The 27,745-nt window shown below is 35.5% G+C and overlaps 1 protein-coding gene across 1 annotated transcript in view; it reads left to right on the top strand.

Annotated features, from left to right (window-relative positions):
- Positions 1-27,745, top strand: part of EYS (eyes shut homolog) — a 1,642,163-nt gene that overhangs the window by 431,330 nt on the left and 1,183,088 nt on the right. The window contains exon 13 of the mRNA XM_029223300.1: positions 12,821-12,942. Within this exon, the coding sequence (XP_029079133.1) occupies positions 12,821-12,942 (122 nt within the window). The remainder of the gene's footprint in view (positions 1-12,820; positions 12,943-27,745) is intronic.

The raw sequence follows: 27,745 nt of genomic DNA, 5'->3' as shown, positions 1-27,745 counted from the left end.
AAGAAAGAAAGAAAGAAAGAAAGAAAGAAAGAAAGAAAGAAAGAAAGAAAGAAAGAAAGAAAGAAAGAAAGAAAGAAGGAAAGAAAGAAAGAAGAAAAAATATTAAAAGCAGCAAGGGGAAAAAAAGCAACAAATAACATACAAGGGAATCTCCATAACACTGTCAGCTGAAATACTTATAATAACCATCTTTGGAAGGTAGGCTTTTAGTCAGAATAGTAGCTTACCACACCTAGAGAAAGAACTTCTGACAAAGAAAAAACATGTTCTTCCAAAATTATTTTGTCTTAAAATTTTAAGATGATTGCTTAAAATGTTACATGATTTGGCGAGAAAATGATTATATGATATATGATTATAAAGTTACTAGTGATTTAATATTATCACATATTAACAAATTACTTTTATGTTTCATACTTAGAAATTTCCTCTTATTATAAATATTTATGTTAACAGAATAAAAAGAAACTACCTGAAAAAGTACTTGTAAACTTCAAATCCAAGGTCATTGGAGACTCTGCTTCCTTTCTGTATATGACAATGGCTATTGACTTTGTTTAACTAAAACACATTAAGATTAATTTATCTGATGTTCTTAGTGAATAAATATTGATTATTATGACATGATAAGACATTTCTCTCTGTGTGTTTTTAAAAACACATCTTGCCTCATGAACTGGTCCAAGAGATTAGAAACAAAGGTATACTTTAACAGTGGCTCTTCCAAGAAAAACTGTAGGTTATAAACCATTTACTGTGTTCCCAGCTGTCATTTCAGAACATAATTTTGTTAAACGGGAATTAAGGAATCACGAGGAATGCTCTAGACAGCTGGTAGAACACTAGGCTCAGTAGAGCCACTGTCCTTGTTAACACCTGGGTCTTCTGGGAGATTTAAATAGAGCAATAAAAAACATGATCACTTTAAGACTGAAAGAGTTAGTGACCTAGTCCACGTTTATTTATATAAATATTATGACCAGTTAGGAGCAGTTAGATGAGTTTCTCAGTGGCCTACATGTAGCAGCCTCCTAGACCAGGCCAAACACTCTGACCCCTCCAGGGGATTCACTCCTGTCTCCATTCACATTATGTCAATGGTTTAATATATGTGGAAGATATATAAGAACCCATAAGTGGTTTAATTTATGTAGAAAATATTTAATTATCAATAGAATGAAAACACAGCCTTTATTCCCTGATTCCACACACACACACACACAAAATGAATAAACAAATAAGTAGAAAAAGAAGAAACAAAAGAAGAAAGACCCATCTGATTACCTGAGGAGGAAGGGGAGTAGTGATCAAACCAATAACATTAAATTCTAAAATGCCAAACACATCTCAGAGGGCTTGCTTTCATAGTTAATGATATTTGAGAATACCACATTTGCTTCTTGAAATTATTATTGGATTCATGGATCCCAACAGGCTGATGACAAGAGGCTATCTGAAATTGGAGTTCACACTTTTCTGAGCATTTTTACACCGTCTTAGCCCTTCCTGCCCGCTGCTTTCTTGGTTACAACACTTGTGGCTGAGTTCTTATTTCACACTTCTTACTACTAATTCTGTTGCAAAGGTAGCTTATTAACCTGTGATAAAATCATTATGGTTAACCATAAGACGAAACAGCTCTCCTATCAAGGAACTGCAACCTACAGATAAACAAAGTATTCAATAATCATTAAGGTCATGGCAATTATGACTTACATTAGGTCTTACATTATGACTCTAACCAGTGCTCTTCTAACTGTGATGTGCTAGAATTCCTCTTGGAAATTGTTAGGAAATAATTATGTTTAAAAAAGGAGGAAAAAAGAGGCAGAAACACTATAATATGTGGTATTTGCTAAATAACTCTGAAAATAAGCTTTAGATTCAGATTATATATATAATGTAAAATGTATTTGAAATATACTATATGCATTTATTGTTATATATGCTAGATATATCTATAATTATATGCAATATATTGTATCTATCTACCTATCCATCTATCATCTATCTACCTAGTGTTACACGTAAATACTTTCTGTTTAAAAACTAAAGAAAACCTCCACCTAATTTTACAGAATTAAGTTAAAAATCCTAATAAATTTAAAATATCAAGAACAAAATGTTTTACATAATGTAAAATAGTCAAAATAACTGTAAAACCATATTTGAAATATCTTAACAATTTGTCATATTCATTAGTTTATTTTACTTTACCAAGTGATAAAATGATCTATTGCAAGGAGTTATTGAAAGTATCTAAAACAATAGGCAAATATTACATTGTTTGCTTGGTACTTGCTTCTACTTCTGCTGTGTAAAAGCCTGGCTTACTTTTCTATGGTTAGAGATGTTTATTTCCCTTGGGGTCACTATGCTGGAAATGAGTTCCATATTCATGGTCTGAAAACTTTCAGCCACACTGATTTTCATATATCCTGAGGCTGCAAACACCTCGTGACTGTTGGCTGCATTCTTCAGTCAAAGTGATGATACTTACTGTCGCTACTGCCTGGCACCATCAAGCTCAGTGAGCATGAAAGCTGTCCATATCCAACCTGAAAATCACCTGTAGAGCCAGGGTAGATCTCCTTATTCCATGCATGTACAACTCAAACTACATGTTAGAACGTCAGTTATAAGCGATTAACATTGGTTATACTGTTAACCTCCGGGCTTTCTCCTTTAGCATCTCTATTATGAGGGTAAAGTTAATGACTATTGGTCACTGCTATTTGTACAGCATCATTTTGGTGTCACCTAGACTATCTAGCTACTTAATAATATACAGAGAAAAGAGAATATATATATATATATATATATGTGAATTCATATATTAAAAGGGAATATTCAACATACATGATTTGAAAGTTACCTTAACAAAATTCTCAGATTGTTTTCATGGTATATTTCAGAAAATACATTTCTGAATGTATTAATTTACCAGACGTTTTTAACTGATATTTTTGCTACATTTGTGAATACTAGACAAAGAGTCAGGAGACATGAGTTCTAATTCTCTGTATTTTTTTGTGTTTTTTTTGCGGTACGCGGGCCTCTCACTGCTGTGGCCTCTCCCGTTGCGGAGCACAGGCTCCGGACGCGCAGGCTCAGCAGCCATGGCTCACGGGTCCAGCCGCTCCGCGGCATGTGGGATCTTATTGGACCGGGGTAAGAACCCGTGACCCTTGCACCGGCAGGTGGACTCTCAACCACTGCGCCACCAGGGAAGCCCTCTAATTCTGTTTTGCCGTCAACTAGTTACAGCAGCTTGAGCAATTAGCCTCTACGGGTTCAGCTTTCTCATTATAAAATGGAATAAGTTGAATGGATCAGTGGTTTTCAATCTGCGTTTTGAGACTCTGATGTGGGTGAATGCTGTCCTTAGGGGCTGGTGTGGAGAGAGAGAGGCTAGGACAGCTAAACCAGCAGGGCTCTGGGCTCCCCGCCCTGCTCAGTAAGAGCACAACTGCTTTTCACTGCTTTATTTATTTACACACCCTAGGGAAATGTGATTGTATGAGAGTTTCTTATTTACAATTAACAAACAAAAATCTTTAAAATAACTGAGCCAAATAATCTAATGTTTAAGACAGTTTGGAGCAATAAAAGATGTAAAATGCTATGGGCTTTCTAATGTGCTAGAAAACTGAGTGTGAGAAAAGGAATTATGCATCATCCTTCTGCAATGTATCTTAGAAAAAGCCTGATGGGGCAAAATGATTTTTAGTTCATGGTGTGCTTGTATTATTGTCATTTGACTTTCAGACCAAAAAGTAATTGTCCCAAACATCTAAACTATCTGTAGCAGAATTGCATTCATATTCTGACACCTTTATGTTGGTGACAGTTCCTCAGAAGTTTATGTTTTTTGTATTCTTAAGTACTATCTATGCCCTGGGGATAAAGTTTTGTGTAATAGATTATATCTCCAGTTGTCAAATTGAGTCAGTATGGAAAGCGGTATTGAAGATATAAGAATGTGCTGGAACAGTACACCTCAATGGCAGGTAAACTCTTTTCCCATCGTAGCTATGTTATCAGTGAGGAATAAAATTCTGGTACTGGTAGCCTAAGCTCTTTTATTCTAGTTTTAAAGTCTTTCTTTAAAAACAAACAAACAAAAAGCGCTGTTAAAAGTATGGGAACCCTTTAGAAAGGATCACAAATAGTTTCTGAAGGTAGGACATGCAATAAGAGAGCTACATTATCACAAATGGATTGCTAATAGAGACTACAGATCCAAAATAGCAGAGTAGACAAAGAGCTGAGATTATTTTGAAGAATATAATATGAATTTTATGAGTAGATTGACTAGAATATAGCAAATAAAAGTGGAAATTTGCGCTTAATGTCATTTTCTCATTTAGAATAGGCACTAAAATGCTAATTTGCTCTTTTATCACTAGCAAAAAGTATCTTTACATGAAAACAGTGACTAAATTTCTTAGCGACTTATATTTCCTTTAGAAAGTGTTTTAAAAGGTCAGCATAGTTTCATTTATGCTCTATTAATATCCACATCTAATGTGTGGCTTTTCATATTCTTCACATATTTATATTAGATTTTCCCAAGTTAAAGAAATTGTGTTTTTCTAAAACAGTTCTGCCTTGAAACTATCACTCAATTTAACATATATTTCCATTGCTTTATTTCAGAATATATTCAATCAGATTCAACATTTATAACTTTTTATAGAAATTGTTTTTAAATATTACATTAACTTTCTGTCAGAATAATACATATTATTTCATTTTAGATTTAAAGAACCAAGATAAATCATTTTCTCCAGCTGAAAGAAATAATGTTAACATAGTTTTGCTTGTTTGTTTTTAAGAATAAAGATGACCGTATTCATGTCTAACCCTGAGTATCACTTTATCCAGTATTTGGAAGTCTTTATGTTTATGGTTAATTCTATAAGTCTTTAAAGATTAGACTAAGTACTTAAAATAATATTAAAAGGAAACGGACAATAAGTCAACAGGCAGAGCCCTTTATTCTTACAAGAACTGAACTCATTATGGATTTTCAATTTTTTTTCATTTTATTAGTGAAAAAATAAATCTTTGTCCTTCTTCCTAGGATCATATGAGTAATGAATTAGAAAAAGACAACAATATAAGTGCTTTATAAATTTTTATTCTTTTAGTGTGTATCTAAATTTTCAGGAATCAAAAAGTAAGTTTCATAAAGTAAGATGAATTTTGTGGCTAAGACAATCAAATATAATTATCTCAATATGTAAACACTTCATAATGGAGTCAGTCTAATGCTTCTTTCATTGGGATTTTCAATCCTCATTTATAGAACTAGTTTTAGTTGATTGTAAGGAAGGGCTATTTAAAGGAATTCTAAAATATAAATTTTCTTGTTAGGAAAATGAGATGACTGAATATCTAGAAATTATAAATAAAATATTTTCTGGACTACATATTAACAATTAATATCATATATATTCCATGATTTAACATCCATTCTTTCAGTCAAATATAAGATAGTATTCAAGATAGTGATAATTGGTGGACAAAACAGATTTGACTTTATATTTTACAAGTTAGAAAAATACACAATAAAATAAGTAAGTTATTTTAAAATATGGTAAGTACCAAGCATAAGATGGAACACGTATGTAACTAGTATACATAAAAAGTGTCATGAACAATAAAACAGTAATTGTGAGAAAGGGAAGTATACTGGAGGAAATGATCAAAGCTTCAGGTAGAATGTGGCATTTATTTTGACCTGGAGGGAGGAACCAAATTTCAAAAGTTGGGGCAGAGGTCACGGGAAGTAAGCGAAGATATTCCAGATGGAAGAATGCCAAAGAAGCAGGAATCCAATGCACAAGAGTAGTTTAGATTATCTGGAAAGGTCACGGGCAAGAGAACATTTTAGTTAAGTTACTGGTATCTGACTGTGAGTCAGATATCATATGAAGTCCTATCCTAAGGACTCATTTAATCCTCCACCCTCATCAGTCAGGTACCATTATTTCTGATGTTCCTTGAGATTAAGTTGCAGGCTTATTATTATTTAGCTAATAATTCATGGAGCTTGATTTTAAATCCTGGCTGTCTCTCATCAAATCCCTGCAATCTTACATACTGCAGTAAATCCTCAAGCTTTGTTTTTTCTTAAAAGGAGTTTTTCTTCTTCCCCAGTTGAAGGATATGTTTCATAGGGGTGGACTTTTAGGTTGGCAATTAATTTCTCTCAGTCCATTATCATATTGTTCTACTGGGTTCTTGCTTCCACTGTTGGGAAGTAAATTGTCAGACCTGATGTCCCTTTGAAAGTAAGTGTCTTTGTTCTTTGGCTGCTTTTAAGATTTACTCTTTCTTTCATTATCAGCAGTTTTACCCTAGATAGTGTTTTCTTTGTGCTTAATCCAGCATAGGTCTGGAGATCTTTCTAAATCTGTGGTTACTGTCTTCTGTTATCTTTGGACAATTCTCAGGCAGTAATTTTTTCAAATATTGCTCTTATCCAGTTTCTCTTCTCCCTCTTTAATATTTCAATTCTTTTTATTATTTCCCATATTTGACAGTTTTTTTTTTTCTGACTTCTTTATTCTTTTGTCTTTATGTACTTCAGTCTGGATATTTACTACTAATCCTCTACTAAGATTTTATTAAAATAATGGAATAAATGATTAAATTTCAATTATTATTATTTCCAAATCACAGTATTTTTTTTGACTTTTTTATAGCAGGTTTCTAGTGAAATTCTCTATTTTGTCTTCTATATTCTCACATATATTAATCATAGTCATTTAAAAATATCCAGTAACACAATATCTGAATAATCTGTTCCTACTGTCTGATTTTCTCTTGAATTTTGGTCATCAACATTCTTTAATTTTTTATTGAATACCAGACATTTTGTTATCAAATATTGAAAAATTTCCTCTAATGCTAACTTCCTCCAAAGAACACTTCATTTCTCTGGCAGGACAACAGAGCACAGATCAATGACCTCAACTAAAATGTAGAGTGGGGTTTTAGAATGATCTGGGCTGGGAGTTTGGCTGGTTTGTTTTACTTCTAGACCTTGGGGTTTCCATGAAAGAGAAAAGTGTTTCACAGGACCATTGCATCTTACAGGCCCTAAACTCCAACCTCGACCCTTCCTGGAACACAAGACTACTGAATCTTTGCTATTCACTTTAGCTGCTTTCTGCTTACATTGGGTAGTTTCACCCTAGGGAACAAATGTCTCCCAATGATTGCTCCTCAACATTTGGGATCATTTGTTTGTTCTTCTCTTCATGGACCTCTCTCCTCAACAGAGTTGAATACATATATTTGTGTGTGTGTATATATATATATACACACACACAAATATATATATATATATTCATTCCAGGGAAATTATTGCAAGCTCCAGCTGCTTCTATTTACCTGAATTTAAGAAAGCAAATGTCCTGGCATTAAATACAAGGGCAAAAGTGATCTTACTTTAGTTTGCTTCCCTTCTCTCCAGAATTTACGAGATGCAATCTGTTTTGGTTGTTCTTTTCAGAATTCAATCATTGTTCTATGTATTTTATTCAGTTTCTCTAGTTGTTTTTGGCAAAATGAGGTTTGGCAGGATTTTTTTTGTTGTTTGCTTGTTTGTTTGGTAAATAGCTTTTATTAATATAAGGACATTCCTGAAAAGTTCTCATTTGATAAGAGAATTTTTATGAATGTGTTTTGAATTATATAATGTTTTTTTCTGAATCTGAGATGGTCAAACCATTTTTTCCTTCTTTAATAGAGTTTCTTCTATTGAAACATACTTTTATTTCTGTAAGACAAAAACAAAAACAAATTACCTGCTCATAATAGAACAAATCTTGAAGACACTCTTAGATTCAATTACTTAAAATTATTTTTTTCAATTTTACTTTTTTTGATCACATAAGATTGACTGAGTTTGCATTTCTTGTTATATGCTTGCCAGATTTTGGTATCTAGACTTTACTAGTCTCAAAATTTAAGTTGGGTAGTTCCCCTGCTTTTCTGTTTTCTGCACCTATATGACATAAGAGAAGAATTAAAGATTTGGAAGCAATTTTATTTGTCTGTGTAAGCATACTATCAACCTCCCTTTTTGGTGCATTTAAAAATGTTTACTTATTTAGTAAGATTTTCCACTATTTCTTGATAAATTTTCCTAATTTATTATCTGAAATTTGTCCATATTGTCTAAGTTTGTGTTTGTAATCGATACATTGCTGGATTCTCTTTCTCCTCCTCTTTCATCTTTGTTTTCCTAGTCTGATAATCTTTATCCTTCAGTACGTTCATACAAAGAAGTAATGTAAAATAATAATAATAAATAATAGTAATGAAAAATTGTTCATAAAAGAAATAATGAAAAGTAAATACTTTTAAATAATAACATAAAAATAACGAAATAATGAAAATTGTTCATACAGTAATTTCCTTACATATGAACCTTCAACTTTCAAACTTTCAAAGATGTGGATGTGCATTTGCATGTCCAGTTAGTTCATGTGTCTGGCGTACTTTGTCACGTGCGTGGATCCTCTACAATTGGTTGTGCTTTTGTGTACTTTACTGTATACTTTGCTGTGTAGGATACAGTAGTACACTATCTTTATTTCAAGCCCAGGATGTACAGAAGCAAGTGTAAAAGCAGCAGTGATGTAGCTGGTACTGCTAAGAAGTGCCAGCTGTTGTGATGTACTACTGTACTTTTCAAGGTACCATACTGTAAGACTAAAAATGTTTTCTTTATTTTTGTGTTTGTTTTTTAGGTATTATTTGTATAAAAAGTATTATAAACTTATTACAGTACAGTACTATGTAGCCAACTGTGTTAGTTGGGTACCTAGGCTAACTTTGTTGGACTTAATGAACACACTCTCAGAACAGAACTCATTCGTATGTAGGGGTCTTACTATACAAAGAAATAATGTAGAGATGGATAATTCTGTTCAAGTGCAGTACTTGTTGTGTGATGTACTTTGACCTTGTCAGATCTAGTCTGGCAAGCCTGGAAGGAATGGTTGCTATTGATTAGTGGTGATTATTGGTCACTAGGCCAAGCATGTCATTACTAGGCCAAGCCAAATCATTACTGCATGCAATGCTCAAAATAAGCATATGAAGTAGACATTATTGGTACTTTATGTATAAATGCACCTGAGGCTTAGATAACTTAAATAGTTTACTTAGATAAATTAAGTAGGTTAGCAGATGTGTTAGACAGAATTATAAAATGGCCCCAAGATCTCCACCTCCTAGTGCACATGTCCTGTAAAACCTACTCTCCTTGAGCATAAGTAAGACCTGTGAAAATAGTGGGATAGTACTACCATTTATGTTACTTTATATGGAAAAAGAGATTTTACAGGTGTAACTAAGGTCCCTAATCAGCTGACTTTGATTTATCAAATGTAAGATTATCTCGGGTGTGCCTGACCTAATTAGATGGGTCCTTAAAGGAGACAAGACACAGAAGCAGGTGCTCCCCTGTTGGCCTTGAAGGAACAAGCACCCCACTGTGCTTTGAGAAGACAAGGCCATGTGCCAAGGATGTGACACCATCTGGATCTGAGAGCCTTCCATGCCTGGCAACTAGCAAGTGACCAGACCCAAGTCCTAGGGCCACAATGCAATAAATTTTACTGACAGCCACTGTTTGGAAAAGGAGCCCAAGCCTCAGATGAGATCATAACCCCAGTCAATACCTTGTTTTAGCCCGGTGAGACTTTAAGCAAAGGACTTGACTCACCTGTGTCTGGACATATGAACCACAGAAAAAGTGAGACAGCAAATTTATGTTTAAATCTGCTAAATTTGTGGTAATTTTCTACACAGCAAGAGAAATTCAATACCCCATACATGTCTGGATATTTAATAAGCCACAAAGCTGGTGTTCAAATGTCATCTCTCAGACTTCAAAATTTATATTCAGAATTATGCTAACTTTCTTACATTTGTATATTTGTCACTGATCACAAGGATTTAAAATATCTAGCTCATGGCCTGAAAAACTAAACTACTACTACATAGTTACATACAGAATATTATATAGAGTGTGTTATATATGTAGTTATTATACCTACCAAACTTGACCACTTTGTCTTCTGTCTCACTGGCTGTGTAGTTCACTGAGTTGGATCTGTGTCATCTTTTATCATCTTCTGTCTTTCCTGTCTCCTACTCACTATGTATTTTCAAACTATGAAAATTTTTTATCTGAATTTGGCAGGAAGACAAATGTCTACTTTGCATTAAGAGGTAAAAACAATGTGACACCAACCTCACAAATTATACAAACTTTTACTCGTTTTAGTAAATATATTTAAATACATTTTCCTCCTCAGGAAAAGTAACTCAAAATATTATTATATTATTATAGAATGCCAAGGTAATATGGCTTAAAAGCAGTGTGTCAGCTTTATTATTTTAAGTTACTGGAATTAATTAACTTTATAGTGTTGATCAGGAAAGTGCTTTGCACTAAGAATATCTAAGTTCAGAATAATGCTTCTGAATCAAGTAAGAAACAGATGAATAGAAATACTTGAACTATGGGTTAATTCTACTTAATATTCTGCTCTCTGCAACATTTATATTTTTTCATGTTTAATATTAGAAAAATGTCTATTTCCTTGATCACTTTGTTTCTGTTTCATACAGATTCCATCATATCTGGAGATCACTGCTTTGGTACCTGACACTTTAGTGATAATTAGATCATTAAATGCATGGCAATTTTCTACTCATTATTAAATCATCAAGAATACCAATAAGAAATATATGGCTTTAATGGCAAAGAAATTTGTTTGGCTTTTTTGCTCACTCACTGAATTTGTTTCAAATTACTACTGACACGTCAAAATAAAAACCAGCAGTATACTCATGCATTTGTCTTAACAGAAACAATTAACACCCCTTTGAAGGTGAATTGCCAAAAATAACTAAAGGGCACCTCCCATGGTCCACGGGTTATGGACATCCATCCTGCATCCTGATCTGCCCTCCTGTCTATCACTAGGTTGGGTCATGGTCCCCCATTCACTACAGCAGATGCTTAGTCTTGCCTGTTATAGAATTGCTTCCATTTCAAATAGCATATGCATTAAACAAAATATGATCATTACCTTCAATTTGCATGCAAATCCTCTTTGTAACACTTACGCAAAAGAGAAGGAAAAAGAAATATGCTAAATGCAGTCAATGAAAACTTTCGAATACTGCCAAACTCTGAGGAAGTTCACAATGATAGAGGCAGAACACAGGAAAAAATTGCTGCTGAAATCCAGCAGACCATAAGTACTGAGAGTGAGAACGCTGAGTGGAGAATGAACACATGTTCAGGAGTAAAATCTGGTCTTGGTATGGCCACTCTCATCCCTCTGCTTTTCACAAGCAGCTGAAAACTAAAGCTGGGACCTCAGTGGAGCTACTCATAGATTTGGATTATTGTAACCTAAATGCATCTACATTGAGCATGAATGTATGTGTTTCTCTGGTGAAAAAATTTAGTTGACTGGAATGTTTGAACTTTACGAACTTTCTGTCTACCTATAGTAAAGGTATAGAATCTTTGTGAAGTCTGTTTTGTGTACTAACTTCATATTTTACATTAGTTTTCCTATCATTGTTTCCATTGTTCAATCAACAGGTATTAAGCGTCCACTGGTGCCAGGCCTTCTCAAGGTACTGGAATGTATTACACCAGAACATGTTTTACCATCTCAGAGAGCCCCTGCTCTTGTGTGTCCACAGAACTACGCAGACTCAACTCCATTCCCAAGTGAAAAGTTGGGCTGGCATCACCTGACACAGCTCTGTCCATTAGAAATGTAACAAAATCTATGTGCGTTCAGTAAATTTTCTAGCAGCCACATTAAAAAAAAGTTCAAAGAAACAGATGAAATTAATTTTAATAATACAATCGTGTGTTTAACTCTTTATATCCAAATTATTACCATTACAACATGTAATAAAATTATTAGTGAGATACTTTATATTCTTTTTTAATATTAACTTTTCCAAATCCAGTGTGTATTTTATACTTACAGCCTCATTTGGGACCAGGCACATTTCAATGCTCTATAACCACAGGTGGTCAGTGGCTACTGGTACTGAATAGAGAAGATCAAGATAACACCTAACATTGATGCTACAATTTTTCGTATTTCTAAATCTAGAATTGCTAAACCTTAGAGCCCAAATTCTAACTTTTTGAAAAGAGCTCTAGTCTTCAAAATTATTTTTAATGTATAAATCACTGTCCCACCATAATTTGAGGTGTCTTTTGGATTGTTTTTCTATTTGCCCAATCAGGAAAAGCAATTTTGCTTCCAGTATTTTGAATATTGTTATAGACCAATTCGATTTTTCAGAAAAATAATATGCAAAGTTTTACAATTTCAATAAATGAACAATACTACACTTACATAAGTTAATTATTTGTAAGTAATATCACAAAGCTGTCAGAAGGTTTATTTTGTTGTACTTATTTTTTTAACTCATGAGCTAGTTGTCAAGTACCACATTTAGTTATTTAGTTTTACACAATCACTAGTCTTCATATTACTAATACACTACTTTTATATTAACATTTAACAAGACCAATAGCTCTGTATTGTGAGCTTGACACATAAATATTAACTTTTATTGAATTAGATACTAAAGAATACCATTCATATACTTTTTAAACTGCGGTAAAGTAATTTTTGACAAGTATTGACATTCTATAAAACTTGAAAAAAATCATAAATTGACAGAGATCAAAATAACCAAGAGTAATAAGAAATGACCTAAAGGTTGTATAATTTTCATATTCCCTTAGAACCACCAATGCATGTGCCTTTCTGGTTGGGGAGGATATTTTTGTGAACAAGAATTCAATGACTGCAAAAAGAATCCCTGTAAGAACAATTCCACCTGTATTGACCTTGACAATGGCTATCGGTGAGTAATATATTCATTGTTTATTTACAAAATTACTTGGAATTCACGATGTCTTTGGGATATATCCAGACATTGTTTTCACTTTACATCAATTAATTAAAATAATGGTATTAAGGTGAAGAGCCATTTCCTGAAAAGATAGTGTCACGTTCATTTAAAATTTGCAAATACCAAAGTGCAGATGTCCAGTCAAAAAAGGAATAAACAAATTTTAACTTGGAAATGCAATGTCCAGATGTGGCTCATCTTACGAATACCCTTATTTCTTCAAAACACGCTTTTGCCATTTCAGCATTGTTTCGGGTCATTCCATGCAAAATCAGTGCCACAATACGTGTCCTTAGTGGGTCTATTAAATTAAATTCAAATTATTTCTTACAAATTAATCATGAGTTTGGATTATTTTAGTCAAATTATTGGTAAATTTTACAACATTTACTATCCACATGTTCCATACTACAATTATATTTTATATATATATATATATATATATATAGTTTTTAAACGTCTTTATTGGGGTATAATTGCTTTACAATGGTGTGTTAGTTTCTGCTTTATAACAAAGTGAATCAGTTATACATATACATATGTTCCCATATCTCTTCCCTCTTGCGTCTTCCTCCCTCCAACCCTCCCTATCCCACCCCTCCAGGTGGTCACAAAGCACCGAGCCGATATCCCTGTGCCATGCAGCTGCTTCCTACTAGCTATCTACCCTACGTTTATTAGTGTATATATGTCCATGACTCTCTCTCGCCCTGTCACAGCTCACCCTTCCCCCTCCCCATATCCTCAAGTCCGTTCTCCAGTAGATCTGTGTCTTTATTCCTGTCTTACCCCTAGTTTCTTCATGACATTTTTTTCCTTTCTTAACTTCCGTATATATGTGTTAGCATACGGTATTTGTCTTTCTCTTTCTGACTTACTCCACTCTGTATGACAGACTCTAGGTCTATCCACCTCATTACAAATAGCTCCATTTCATTTCTTTTTATGGCTGAGTAATATTCCATTGTATATATGTGCCACGTCTTCTTTATCCATTCATCCGATGATGGGCACTTAGGTTGTTTCCATCTCCGGGCTATTGTAAATAGAGCTGCAATGAACATTTTGGTACATGACTCTTTTTGAATTTTGGTTTTCTCAGGGTATATGCCCAGTAGTGGGATTGCTGGGTCATATGGTAGTTCTATTTGTAGTTTTTTAAGGAATCTCCATACTGTTCTCAATAGTGGCCGAACCAATTCACATTCCCACTAGCAGCGCAAGAGTGTTCCCTTTTCTCCACGCCCTCTCCAGCATTTATTGTTTCTAGAGTTTTTGATGATGGCCATTCTGACTGGTGTGAGATGATATCTCACTGTAGTTTTGATTTGCATTTCTCTAATGATTAAAGATGTTGAGCATTCTTTCATGTGTTTGTTGGCAGTCTGCATGTCTTCTTTGGAGAAATGTCTATTTAGGTCTTCTGCCCATTTTTGGATTGGGTTGTTTGTTTTTTTGTTATTGAGCTGCATGAGCTGCTTGTAAATTTTGGAGATTAATCCTTTGTCAGTTGCTTCATTTGTAAATATTTTCCCCCATTCTGAGGGTTGTCTTTTGATCTTGTTTATGATTTCCTTTGCTGTGCAAAAGCTTTTAAGTTGCATCAGCTCCCATTTGTTTATTTTTGTTTTTATTTCCATTTCTCTAGGAGGTGGGTCACAAAGGATCTTGCTGTGATTTATGTCATAGAGTGTTCTGCCTACGTTTTCCTCTAAGAGTTTGATAGTTTCTGGCTTTACATTTAGGTCTTTAATCCACTTTGAGCTTATTTTTGTGTATGGTGTTAGGGACTGATCTAATCTCACACTTTTACATGTACCTGTCCTGTTTTCCCAGCACCACTTATTGTAGAGGCTGTCCTTTCTCCACTGTACATTCCTGCCACCTTTATCAAAGATAAGGTGTCCATATGTGCGTGGGCTTATCTCTGGGCTTTCTATCCTGTTCCATTGATCTATATTTCTGTTTTTGTGCCAGTACCATACTGTCTTGATTACTGTAGCTTTGTAGTATAGTCTGAAGTCAGGGAGCCTGATTCCTCCACCTCCTTTTTTCGTTCTCAAGATTGCTTTGGCTATTCGGGGTCTTTTGTGTTTCCATACAAATTGCAAAATTTTTTGTTCTAGTTCTGTGAAAAATGCTAGTGGTAGTTTGATAGGGATTGCATTGAATCTATAGATTGCTTTGGGTAGTAGAGTCATTTTCACAATGTTGATTCTTCCAATCCAAAAACATGGTATATCTCTCCATCTAATTGTATCATCTTTAATTTCTTTCATCAGTGCTTATAATTTTTCTGCATACAGGTCTTTTGTCTCCTTAGGTAGGTTTATTCCTAAATATTTTATTCTTTTTGTTGCAATGGTAAATGGGAGTGTTTTCTTGTTTTCACTTTCAGATTTTTCATCATTAGTTTATAGGAATGCCAGAGATTTCTGTGCATTAATTTTGTATCCTGCTACTTTACCAAACTCATTGATTAGATCTAGTAGTTTTCTGGTAGCATCTTTGGGACATCTGCACTTTGGTATCATGTCATCTGCAAACAGTGACAGCTTTACTTCTTCTTTTCTGATTTGGATTCCTTTTATTTCCTTTTCTTCTCTGATTGCTGTGGCTAAAACTTCCAAAACTATGTTAAATAAGAGTGGTGAGAGTGGGCAACCTTGTCTTGTTCCTGATCTTAGTGGAAATGCTTTCAGTTTTTCACCAATGAGGATGATGTTGGCTGTGGGCTTGTCACATATGGCCTTTATTATGTTGAGAAAAGTTCCCTCTATGCCTACTTTCTGCAGAGTTTTTATCATAAATGGGTGTTGAATTTTGTCAAAAGCTTTCTCTGCATCTATTGAGATGATCATATGTTTTTTTTCCTTCAATTTGTTAATATGGTTTATCACATTGATAGATTTGCGTATATTGAAGCATCCTTGCAGTCCTGGAATAAACCCCACTTGATCATGCTGTATGATCCTTTTAATGTGCTGTTGGATTCTGTTTGCTAGTATTTTGTTGAGGATTTTTGCATCTATGTTCATCAGTGATATTTGCCTGTAGTTTTCTTTCTTTGTGATATCCTTGTCTGGTTTTGGTATCAAGGTGATGGTGGCCTCGTAGAAGGAATTTGGGAGTGTTCCACCCTCTGCTATATTTTGGAAGAGTTTGAGAAGGATAGGTGTTAGCTCTTCTCTAAATGTTTGATAGAATTCGCCTGTGAAGCCTTCTGGTCCTGGGCTTTTGTTTGTTGGAAGATTTTTAATCACAGTTTCAATTTCAGTGCTTGGGATTGGTCTGTTCATATTTTCTATTTCTTCCTGATTCAGTCTTGGCAGGTTGTGCATTTCTAAGAATTTGTCCATTTCTTCCAGGTTGTCCATTTTATTGGCATAGAGTTGCTTGTAGTAATCTCTCATGATGTTTTGTATTTCTGCAGTGTCAGTTGTTACTTCTTTTTCATTTCTAATTCTATTGATTTGAGTCTTCTCTATTTTTCTTGATGAGTCTGGCTAATGGTTTATCAATTTTGTTTATCTTCTCAAAGAACCAGCTTTTAGTTTTATTGATCTTTGTTATTGTTTCCTTCATTTCTTTTTCATTTATTACTGATCTGATTTTTATGATTTCTTTCCTTCTGCTAACTTTGTGTTTTTTTTTGTTCTTCTTTCTCTAATTGCTTGAGGTGCAAGGTTAGGTTGTTTATTCGAGATGTTTACTGCTTCTTAAGGTGGGCTTGTATTGTTATAAACTTCCCCCCTTAGAACTGCTTTTGCTGCATCCCATGGGTTTTGGGTCGTTGTTTCTCCATTGTCATTTGTTTCTAGGTATTTTTTTATTTCCTCTTTGATTTCTTGAGTGATCACTTCATTATTAAGTAGTTTATAGTTTAGCCTCCATGTGTTTGTATTTTTTACAGATCTTTTCCGGTAATTGATATCTAGTCTCATGGCATTGTGGTCGGAAAACATACTTGATACAATTTCAATTTTCTTAAATTTACCAAGGCTTGATTTGTGACCCAAGATATGATCTATCCTGGAAAAGGTTCCATGAGCACTTGAGAAAAATGTGTATTCTGTTGTTTTTGGATGGAGTGTCCTATAAATATCAATTAAGTCCATCTTGTTTAATGTATCATTTAAAGCTTGTGTTTCCTTAATTATTTTCATTTTGGATGATCTGTCCATTGGTGAAAGTGGGGTGTTAAAGTCCTCTACTATGAATGTGTTACTGTTGATTTCACCTTTTATGGCTGTTAGTATTTGCCTTATGTATTGAGGTGCTCCTATGTTGGGTGCATAAATATTGACAATTGTTATATCTTCTTCTTGGATCGATCCCTTGATCATTATGTAGTGTCCTTCTTTGTCTCTTCTAATAGTCTTTATTTTATAGTCTATTTTGTCTGATATGAGAATTGCTACTCCAGCTTTCTTTTGGTTTCCATTTGCATGGAATATCTTTTTCCATCCCCTTACTTTCAGTCTGTATGTGTCTCTAGGTCTGAAGTGGGTCTCTTGTAGACAGCATATATAAGGGTCTTGTTTTTGTATCCATTCAGCCATCTGTGTCTTTTGGTGGGAGCATTTACATTTAAGGTAATTATCGATATGTATGTTCCTATTCCCATTTTCTAAATTGTTTTGTGTTCGTTATTATAGGTCTTTTCCTTCTCTTATGTTTCTTGTCTAGAGAAGTTCCTTTAGCATTTGTTGTAAAGCTGGTTTGTTTGGTGGTGCTGAACTCTCTCAGCTTTTGCTTGTCTGTAAAGGTTTTAATTTCTCCATCAAATCTGAATGAGATCCTTGCTGGGTAGAGTAGTCTTGGTTGCAGGTTTTTCTCCTTCATCACTTTCAGTATGTCCTGCCACTCCCTTCTGGCTTGTAGGGTTTCTGCTGAGAGATCAGCTGTTAACCTTATGGGGATTCCCTTGTGTGTTATTTGTTGTTTTTCCCTTGCTGCTTTTAATATGCTTTCGTTGTATTTAATTTTTGACAGTTTGATTAATATGTGTCTTGGCATATTTCTCCTTGGATTTATCCTGTATGGGACTCTCTGTGCTTCTTGGACTTGATTAACTATTTCCTTTCCCATATTAGGGAAGTTTTCAACTATAATCTCTTCAAATATTTTCTCAGTCCCTTTCTTTTTCTCTTCTTCTTCTGGAACCCCTATAATTTGAATGTTTGTGTGTTAAATGTTGTCCCAGAGGTCTCTGAGACTGTCCTCAGTTCTTTTTATTATTTTTTCTTTATTCTGCTCTGCAGTAGCTATTTTCACTATTTTATCTTCCAGGTCAGTTATCCGTTCTTCTGCCTCAGTTATTCTGCTATTGATCCCATCTAGAGTACTTTTAATTTCATTTATTGTGTTGTTCATCGTTGCTTGTTTCATCTTTATTTCTTCTAGGTCCCTGTTAACTGTTTCTTGCATTTTGTCCATTCTATTTCCAAGATTTTGGATCATCCTTACTATCATTATTCTGAATTCTTTTTCAGGTAGACTGCCTATTTCCTCCTCATTTGTTAGGTCTGGGGCATTTTTATCTTGCTCCTTTATCTGCTGTGTGTTTTTCTGTCTTCTCATTTTGCTTATCTTACTGTGTTTGGGGTCTCCTTTTTGCAGGCTGCAGGTTCGTAGTTCCCGCTGTTTTTGATGTCTGTCTCCAGTGGCTAAGGTTGGTTGAGTGGGTTGTGTAGGCTTCCTGGTGGAGGGGACTAGTGCCTGTGTTGTGGTGGATGAGGCTAGATCTTGTCTCTCTAGTGGGCAGGTTCACGTCTGGTGGTGTGTTTTCGGGTGTCTGTGGCCTTATTATGATTTTAGGCAGCCTCTCTGCTAATGGCTGGGGTTGTGTTCCTGTTTTGCTAGTTGTTTCGCATAGGTTGTCCAGCACTGTAGCTTGCTGGTCGTTGAGTGAAGCTGGAGGTCTCTGGGAGATTTTCGCCGTTTGATATTATGTGGAGCTGGGAGGTCTCTTGTTGACCAGTGTCCTGAAGTTGGCTCTCCCACCTCAGAGGCAGAGCCCTGACTCCTGGCTGGAGCACCAAGAGCCTTTCTTCCACACGGCTCAGAATAAAAGGGAGAAAAAGTAGAGAGAATTAGTTGAATTATGAAGAAAGAAAGAAAGAAAGAAAGGAGGGAAGGAAGGAATGAAGGAAGGAAGGAAAAAAGAAAGAAAGAAGCAAAGAAAGAAAGAAGGCCAGAAGGAAAGAAAGGAGGGAGGGAGGGAGGGAGGAAGGAAGGAGGGAAGGAAGGAAAAAGACAGAAAGAAAGAAGATACAGTAAAATAAAATAAAGTTATTGAGTTAAAAAATAATTATTTAGAAAAAAAAAAAGGGACGGATAGAACCTTAGGACAAATGTTGGAAGCAAAGCTATACAGACAAAATCTTACACAGAAGCATACACATACACCCTCACAAAAAGAGGTAAAGGGGAAAAAAATCATAAATCTTGCTCTCAGAGACCACCTCCTCAATTTGGGATGATTCGTTGTCTAAAGGAGGGAAGGAAAGAAAGAAAGAAAGAAAGAAAGAAAGAAAGAAAGAAAGAAAGAAAGAAAGAAAGAAAGAAAGAAAGTAAAGTATAATAAAGTTATTAAAATTATTAAGAAAAAAAGTTAAGAAAAAACCATGGACGGATAGAACCCTAGGACAAATGGTGGAAGCAAAGCTATACAGACAAGATCTCACACAGAAGCATACACATACACATTCACAAAAAGAGATAAAGGGGAAAAAATCATAGATCTTGCTCTCGAAGCCCACCTCCTCAATTTGGGATGATTCGTTGTCTATTCATATATTCCACAGATGCAGGGTACATCAAGTTGATTGTGGAGCTTTAATCCGCTGTTTCTGAAGCTGCTGGGAGAGATTTCCCTTTCTCTTCTTTGTTCTCACAGCTCCCAGGAGCTCAGCTTTAGATTTGGCCCTGACTCTGCAAGTAGGTCGCTGGAGGGTGTCTGTTTTTTGCTCAGACAGGACGGGGTTAAGGGAGCCGCTGATTCGGGGGCTCTGGCGCACTCAGGCCGGGGGAGGGAGGGGCACTGCGTGCAGGGTGGGCCTGAGGCGGCAGAGGCCAGCGTGACGTTGCACCAGCCTGAGGCCCGCCGTGCGTTCTCCCGGGGAAGTTGTCCCTGGATCCCGGGAACCTGGCAGTGGCGGGCTGCACAGGCTCCGCGGAAGAGGGGTGTGGAGAGTGACCTGTGCTCGCACACAGGCCCCTTGGTGGTGGCAGCAGCAGCCTTAGCGTCTCCCCCCTGTCCCTGGGGTCCGCGCTTTTAGCCGCGGCTCGCGCCCGTCTCTGGAGTTCCTTTAAGCAGCGCTCTTAAACCCCTCTCCTCGTGCACCAGGAAACAAAGAGGGAAGAAAAAGTCTCTTGCCTCTTCGGCAGGTGCAGACTTTTCCCCGGACTTCCTCCTGGCTAGCCGTGGTGCACTAACCCCTTCAGACTATGTTCAAGCCGCCAACACCAGTCCTCTCTCTGTGCTCCGACCGAAGCCCGAGCCTCAGCTCGCAGCCCCGCCCGCCCCAGCGGCTGAGCAGACAAGCCTCTCGGGCTGGTGAGTGCCGGTCGGCACGGATCCTCTGTGCGGGAATCTCCCCGCTTTGCCCTCCGCACCCCTGTTGCTGTGCACTCCTCTGCGGCTCTGAAGCTTCCCCCTCTGCCTCCCGCAGTCTCCGCCCGCGAAGGGGTTTCCTAGTGTGTGGAAACTTTTCCTCCTTCACTGCTCCCTCCCACTGGTGCAGGTGCCGTCCCTATTCTTTTGTCTCTGTTTTTTCTTATTTTCTTTTGCCCTACCCAGGTAAGTGGGGAGTTTCTTGCCTTTTGGGAGGTCTGAGGTCTTCTGCCAGCCTTCAGTAGGTGTTCTGTAGTAGTTGTTCCATGTGTAGATGTATTTCTGGTGTATCTGTGAGGAGGAAGGTGATCTCCACGTCTTACTCTTCCGCCATCTTCAAGGTCCCCCTACAATTCTATTATTAACTGATTTTTAGATGAGAAGTTTGAAGAAACTAAATAGAAATTCTGAGTAGCCACTGCTATTATTCCAAAACTTTAATAACCAAATATATAGTTGTAAATAGTTTTTAACTTTTGACTTCTTTGGTGTGTGCACTAGGTCCCTTAAGCAGATGCAAAATCAGGCGTACTGTAACTACAAAGATTTTCTTATCACACAAGCAGAATAATTGAATAAAAATATAGTTATATAATTATATTTCCAGGGATAAATCAAAGTGGTTTCAGGACGTCCTCTAAAATAACTCATAAACTGTCTTTTGTCTTGTGATTAAAATTGAGAATTCTGTATCATCTCAAGCACGTAAGAGTTTTTGCAAATGTTCTTCATGTTTAGTGACTGAAATGTGAAGTAAGACTTAGACTAGTCAGCAGTAGGCACTTTATTTCATTATAAGGGAATTCTGAAATGGCTGGCATTTCAATGGCTGTTAGAAAAATAATGAATAACTTCCGTAATATAGGAAAACTCCCAATGACAATAGTTGACATTAGTTTAAAATACAAAAATGTAAAAACCCAGAGTTATTTTTGTGATATTATATCAATTATTAAGATTGATATATTATCACAAATTAATATTTACTGCCTATCCATCTATGTAGTGGGAGAAAGAATCAACTTTTGTTAGGCTATTAAAAAAACTTTTCATAATTATCCATTTATTTTATTTTTCTTAAATAGCTCTATTAATTATAACCTACAATATATAATATGAATTTTCCAGGATAGTTTTCAGACTCTGAGATATCCTTTTAAACATTCAGCTCTCTCTTAAGTTCCTGAAGATAATTAGTTTATGCATTTGTGTATGTGTATGTGACACGTAATTTTGGGATGGCTTAAGAAAGTGGGGTTTTGGCCTGTATGGAATATTGTCAGGAGATGGGAAGCATTCTGTGATTGGGTTTATAATGAATCTCATGTAGAAGGATGGAAAACTAGACAGAGGGGGGAAACAACATGTTTACAGAGGCAGCGATCCTTCTTAATAGCCATTTTAGGGGAAGGTTTGCCATTCTTGTGGTTTAGATAATGTTCATGTTTTTGTTTGTATTCAGATATGTTTGTGGGGTAGGCTTATTTATTTATTTATTTTGTGGTACGCGGGCCTCTCACTATTGTGGCCTCTCCCGTTGAGGAGCACAGGCTCCGGATGCGCAGGCTCAGCGGCCATGGCTCACGGGCCCAGCCGCTCCGCGGCATGTGGGATCTTCCCGGACTGGGGCATGAACCCGTGTCCCCTGCATCGGCAGGCGGACTCTCAACCATTGCGCCACCAGGGAAGCCCTAGGCTTATTTTTGTTATGATTCATCAGGGTCACAGAGTAGCCTTGTCTCATTTTGATGTTCTTTGAAATTGTCTATTGAAATGTTCAACAGGAGAACAGCAACATGTAGCTGTTAACCTAGCTTCTAGTTCCTGGCCAGCTCCTGGGAATTCTGGATTTAGTTGCTGCTTTCTCTTTCCTGAAATATATTCTCATTGATTGTGGAGGGGGGACGGAAATACATGTATGTGCATGTGAAATATATCACTTATTTGTATAAAATATGTTATCCTCATAACGTCAATCAAACAGAATGAGAAGACACAAGTATTAGTTTATTATCCAGCATGATGGTACTTTTATTTAGATTAAAACACTGCCATTTGATTAAGAGGCCTTAAAGGTCTAAAACAAAACAAGCAACAAAGTCTAGAAGGCTTAATTAAAATACACTTTATTTTAATATTCATGAGACATAATCAGTCTTTCTAGAAACTGACACCACTAGTTGTGAACTCTTAATGACAAATTTATAAACGTGTCAGAAGAGTTTGCCTCTTAAATTAACACAAACACTCTTAGTCACTTTATCATGCTTCAGATTTTTCAAAGATTACTGATTGTATTTCCAAGATGTAGGGTTGCATTTTTTTCTTGGTATAAAAATAGAAGTCCAGATGAAGTAAGCTTTCTGACTGTGCTTCTTCTTTTTGATTTTAAACCTGAAAATGTATTAATACAAATGTTCATGTTATATTAACATTGGCTTTACTAGTTTGTAAGGGGAAGAAAACATTCAATAAATACACTATCAATGAGGTGACCATAATTAGTATATGTGTTATATAAATATGATGACTCACTATTTAGGAATTACCAAGTTATCTTTTGTATAATTTATTGAGGTATGCAATTCACCCTTTTAATGTGTACAATTCAGGAGTTTTTAGTATATTCACAGAAAAGTAAAAGCATTACCACAATCTTATTTTAGCACATTTTCATCACCCCAAAAGAAACCCATACCTATTAGCAGTCCCTCCTCATTTTCCCCCTCCCCTCTAGGCCCTGAAAATGACTAATTTGTTTTCTGTCTCTATGGATTTGCTGGCTCTGAATATTTCATACAAATGGAATCATGCAGTATGTGGTCTTTTGTGACTGATTCATCACACTTAGCATAATGTTTTCAAGGTTTACGTCACAGTACTTCTTTCCTTTTTATAGTCAATAATATTACATCATAAGGTTATAATACATTTGTTTATCTATTCTTCATTTGACAGACATTTAGGTTGTCTACTTTTTGACTAGTATGCCCAAGTATGTGTATGCACATATTTTTCCAATTCTTTGAGTGTATAACTAGCATTAGAATTGTTGGATTATGTGATAACTCTATGTTCAACTTTTAGAGGAAAGTTCCAAACACTTGTCTAAGTAAATGCACTATTTTACAATCCCACCAGCAATGTGTGAGGGTGTCAATTTCTCCACATCCTTGTCAGTACTTGTTAATGTCTTTTAATTTCTGATTCCAGTCATTTGAGTCTTCTCTATTTTTCTCCTGGTCAATCTAGTTTAATGTCTTTTGACAGAACAAATTTTGAATTTCATTGCTTTTATATATTTCTTTTTATTCTCTATTTCATTAATCTCATCATTTCCTTCTTCTGGCTCTGGGTTTAGTTTTATTTTTCCACGTGGGTGGTTTCATTATTGATTTAAAAATCTGTACTTTTTAAATACCAGTATTTACAAATATAAATTTTGCTCTAAGCACTGCTTTAGCTGCACCTTGTAATTTTTTGGTGTTTTGTGTGTTTATTTTTATTCATCTTAGAATATTTTCTAATTTCCCATGTGATTTCATCTTCAGCTCACTGGTTATTTAGGAGTGTGACATTTAATTTCCACATATTTGTGAATTCTTCAGATTTCCTTCTGATTTTAACTTCTACATTAATTGTGGTCAGAAAACATATTTTATAAGAGTTTTCCTGAAGCTTGTTTTATGACCTAACACATGGTCTATAATGGAGAATGTTCTATACCTACTTGTGAAGTACTTGTATTCTGCTGTGGTTGGGTAGATGTTACATAGTCTGTCTTTTAGTCCTGGTTGGTTTATAATGTTGATCTAGTCCTATATATCCTTGTCGTCTCCTGCCAATTTGTTCTATTCATTATAGAAATTGGATATTGAAGTTTACAATTACTATTATTGAATTGTTTATTTACCCTTTCAATCTGTTACTCTTTGATTCATTTAACTGGGACTCTGCTTTCAGGTGTGTACATGATAGTAATTGTTAGATCTTACTGATAGTTATAAATATAAATGTTCTTGTCTCAAGTAACATGTTTTTGTCTTAAAGTCTATTTTGCCTGATATTATAGTTGACTCAGCTGTCTTTTGATTATAGATTGCATAGTGTGCATTTTCCTATCCTTAATCTATTTGTGACTTTGAATATAAAGCTTTTCTCTTGTAGTTAGCATACAATTAGACTACTTTCTAAAATTCACTCCGCCAATATCTACCTTTTAGTAGGATTATAAACTCAATTTTCATTTAATGTGAATACTGATAAAATAAGGTAAAAATATGCTATTTTTTTAGGTCTTTTTGTTCCTCTGCTTCTGCACCATTGCCTTCTCTTGTGCTAGATATTTTCTGGTGTTACACTTTAATTTCCTTTCTACTTTTAGCATGTATTTTTTACTTATTTTCTTAGTGGTTATCTTATCAATTACAGTTAACTTCTTAACTTAAAACAGTCAACATAATATTGACACCAACTTAGTTGCAGTTGGAGAAACTTGGCTCCACTATTGCTCCATTTCCTCCCACCTACCTTAGGCTATTATAAATTATAAATCCATCAGTGCAATTTTGTAATTATTGTTTTATTCACTGTCTTTTAAATGAGATAGGAGAAGACAAGGGTAATAAGCAAAACATACGTTTATGCTGTCTTTTATATTTATATATTCACTATAACTGGTGCTCTTTGTGTGTGTGAATTCAAGTTACTGTTTAGTGTCTTTTCCTTTTAGCTTAAAGGACTCCCTTTACTATTTCATATAGGGCAGTATGTTAGTGATGAATTCTCTCAGTTTTGTTTTGTTTTTTTAAATAGACTATGTAGTCCTGGAAAGAGCAGCAGTAGCCCCGTGGGTCCCTCCAATGCTGTGAGGGGCTGGGACCCCAGTGGCACCACAGGATGGCACAGCCTTTATTTTAATTTTTTTAATATTTATTTATTTATTATTTATTTATTTTGGCTGGCCCAGTTCTTAGTTGCAGTGTGCGGGATCTTTAGTTGTGGTATGCAGACTTCTTAGTTGTGACATGTGAACTCTTAGTTGTGGCATGCATGCAGGATGTAGTTCCCTGACCAGGGATGGAACCCAGGCCCCCTGCATTCTGAGTGTGGAGTCTTACTCACTGGGCCACCAGGGAAGTCCCTCTCATAGTTATTTTTAAATCTGGGAATATCTTAATTTCTCTTTTAATTTAAAGGATAGATTTCAGGGACATAGAATTCTTGGTTGACTGTTTTTTTTTCTTTCAGCACTTGAAATATGCCTGACCTACATGGTTTTTGATAAATTGGTTGTTAATCTGACTGAGGATCCCCTGTACATGAGTCACTTTTCTCTTGATGCTACCAGAATTCTCTCTTTGTCTTTTCACATGTTGACTATCATATGTTTAGACTTTTATCTCTTTAAGTCTATCCTACTTGGAGATTGTTGAGGTTCATGGACATGCAGATTAATATTTTTCATCAAGTTTGGAAAGTTTGACATTTATTTCTTCAAATATTTTACCTTTTTCTCTCTTTTATCTGCTTCTGGAACTCTCACATGTATATGTTAATGTACGTGATGATATCCTATAGGTATCTGACTATGTTCATTTTTCTTTTTTTTTTCATATCTTCAAAATCAATAATGTTAATTGATTGATTTTCAAATTCACTGCTTCCTTCTTCTGCTACCTTAAATCTGATGTTATGCCTCTCTAGTGATTTTTTAATTTCATGTTTTGTACTTTTCAATTCCAGAATTTCTATTCATTTCTTTTTTGTAATTCATATCTCTTTATTGACATTCTCAATTTGGCAAGACATCAGTCTCATACTTTTAGTAATGGTTTAGATATGGTTTCTATTTTTCTTTGAACATATTTATTATAGCTGATTTAATATATTTTTCAAGTCCAATATCCAGGCTTCCTTCAGGATAATTTCTATTGATTGTTCTAATTCCTGTGTTTGGAACATACTTTTCTCTGTTTGTACAACTCATAATTTTGTAAAGTGAACACTTAGCCTTTTAAATAATATAATGTGGCAAATCTGGAAATCAGATCCTTCTTCTCAGTTGTTACTGGTTTTCTGTTTCTTATTTTTTGGTAATTTTTTTTTGCTATTGTTTATTTAGTGATTTTCCTGGAATAGTTGTATAAATTATTTATTTTTTGTCATATGTAACTATTGAAGTCTCTGCTCAGCTAACCTAGTGGTTAGCTAAAGATTTAACAGATTTTAAAAATTTCCTTGAACTACTAAGTCCCCAGGCTTTACTGAGAGACTCTGTGTGTCTGGTGAGGCATGCGTTCAATGTTCAGGCAGACAGTTTACAGCTCTGTCATATTCCTCACTTCTTGCTTGCACTGAACCTCCAGGTTAGTCGGAGATAGGAGATAAGGTCTTTTCATGTCTTTCTTAGGCAAGTGCACAAACTTTCATGTTGTATTGTGTTTTGTTTCCCAGGAATATATCTGGCTTTTCAAGGACCTCTATGGAATCTCATTACCCACTTTTACCTTTAAGTATATTGTTCAGCCTCTCATTAGCCTCAACTGGAATCATCACCTCTAGCAGCTGCAATGTTAATCAATCACCACTGATTGTTTTTAACAAATGCCCATTATGTAGGATTTTTTTAAACAGAATGAGCTTTGATTCAGGTCAAATAAAGTCTATTCCAGAGAATGACACATTCAGAGAGATGTCAGATCAATGAAATGGTGACATTACCTGGGGAGGACCTTTTAAGTGAGCTTCAAAACTCCACTACCCCTGCCCCCCTAATGGCTGTTAGGTAGCTCGTTTCACAGATACCATAACAGCAATGCTGTTGGTTTTCGAATATTTTGCAGAGCTGGGAAAGAGAGATGGGAATAGTGCGAGTTAAACCACCACAAAGCTGACTGTGCTTGTGAGATTTAGCCATTTTTCTTCAATAAATACCCTTCAGATTGTTGCAAGCCTTCAGTTTATTTCCAGAATTCTGAAAAAATTGACCGCGACTACGTTTTTCCAGGGTTCTTTTTCCTTTTGTGTAAGATTAGATTTTCAGAAGTCTTTCTCCACCATACTGAACTGATTCTACCAAATTATATTTTATATTACAGAGAGAATGAGAGACAGAGAGAGAGGAAGAGAGAGAGA

Source organism: Monodon monoceros, unplaced genomic scaffold (assembly GCF_005190385.1).
Source record: "Monodon monoceros isolate NGI ecotype Baffin Bay Population unplaced genomic scaffold, NGI_Narwhal_1 Super_Scaffold_15, whole genome shotgun sequence".
Taxonomy (NCBI): domain Eukaryota; kingdom Metazoa; phylum Chordata; class Mammalia; order Artiodactyla; family Monodontidae; genus Monodon; species Monodon monoceros.
This window is presented reverse-complemented; position numbering and strand designations above follow the sequence as displayed.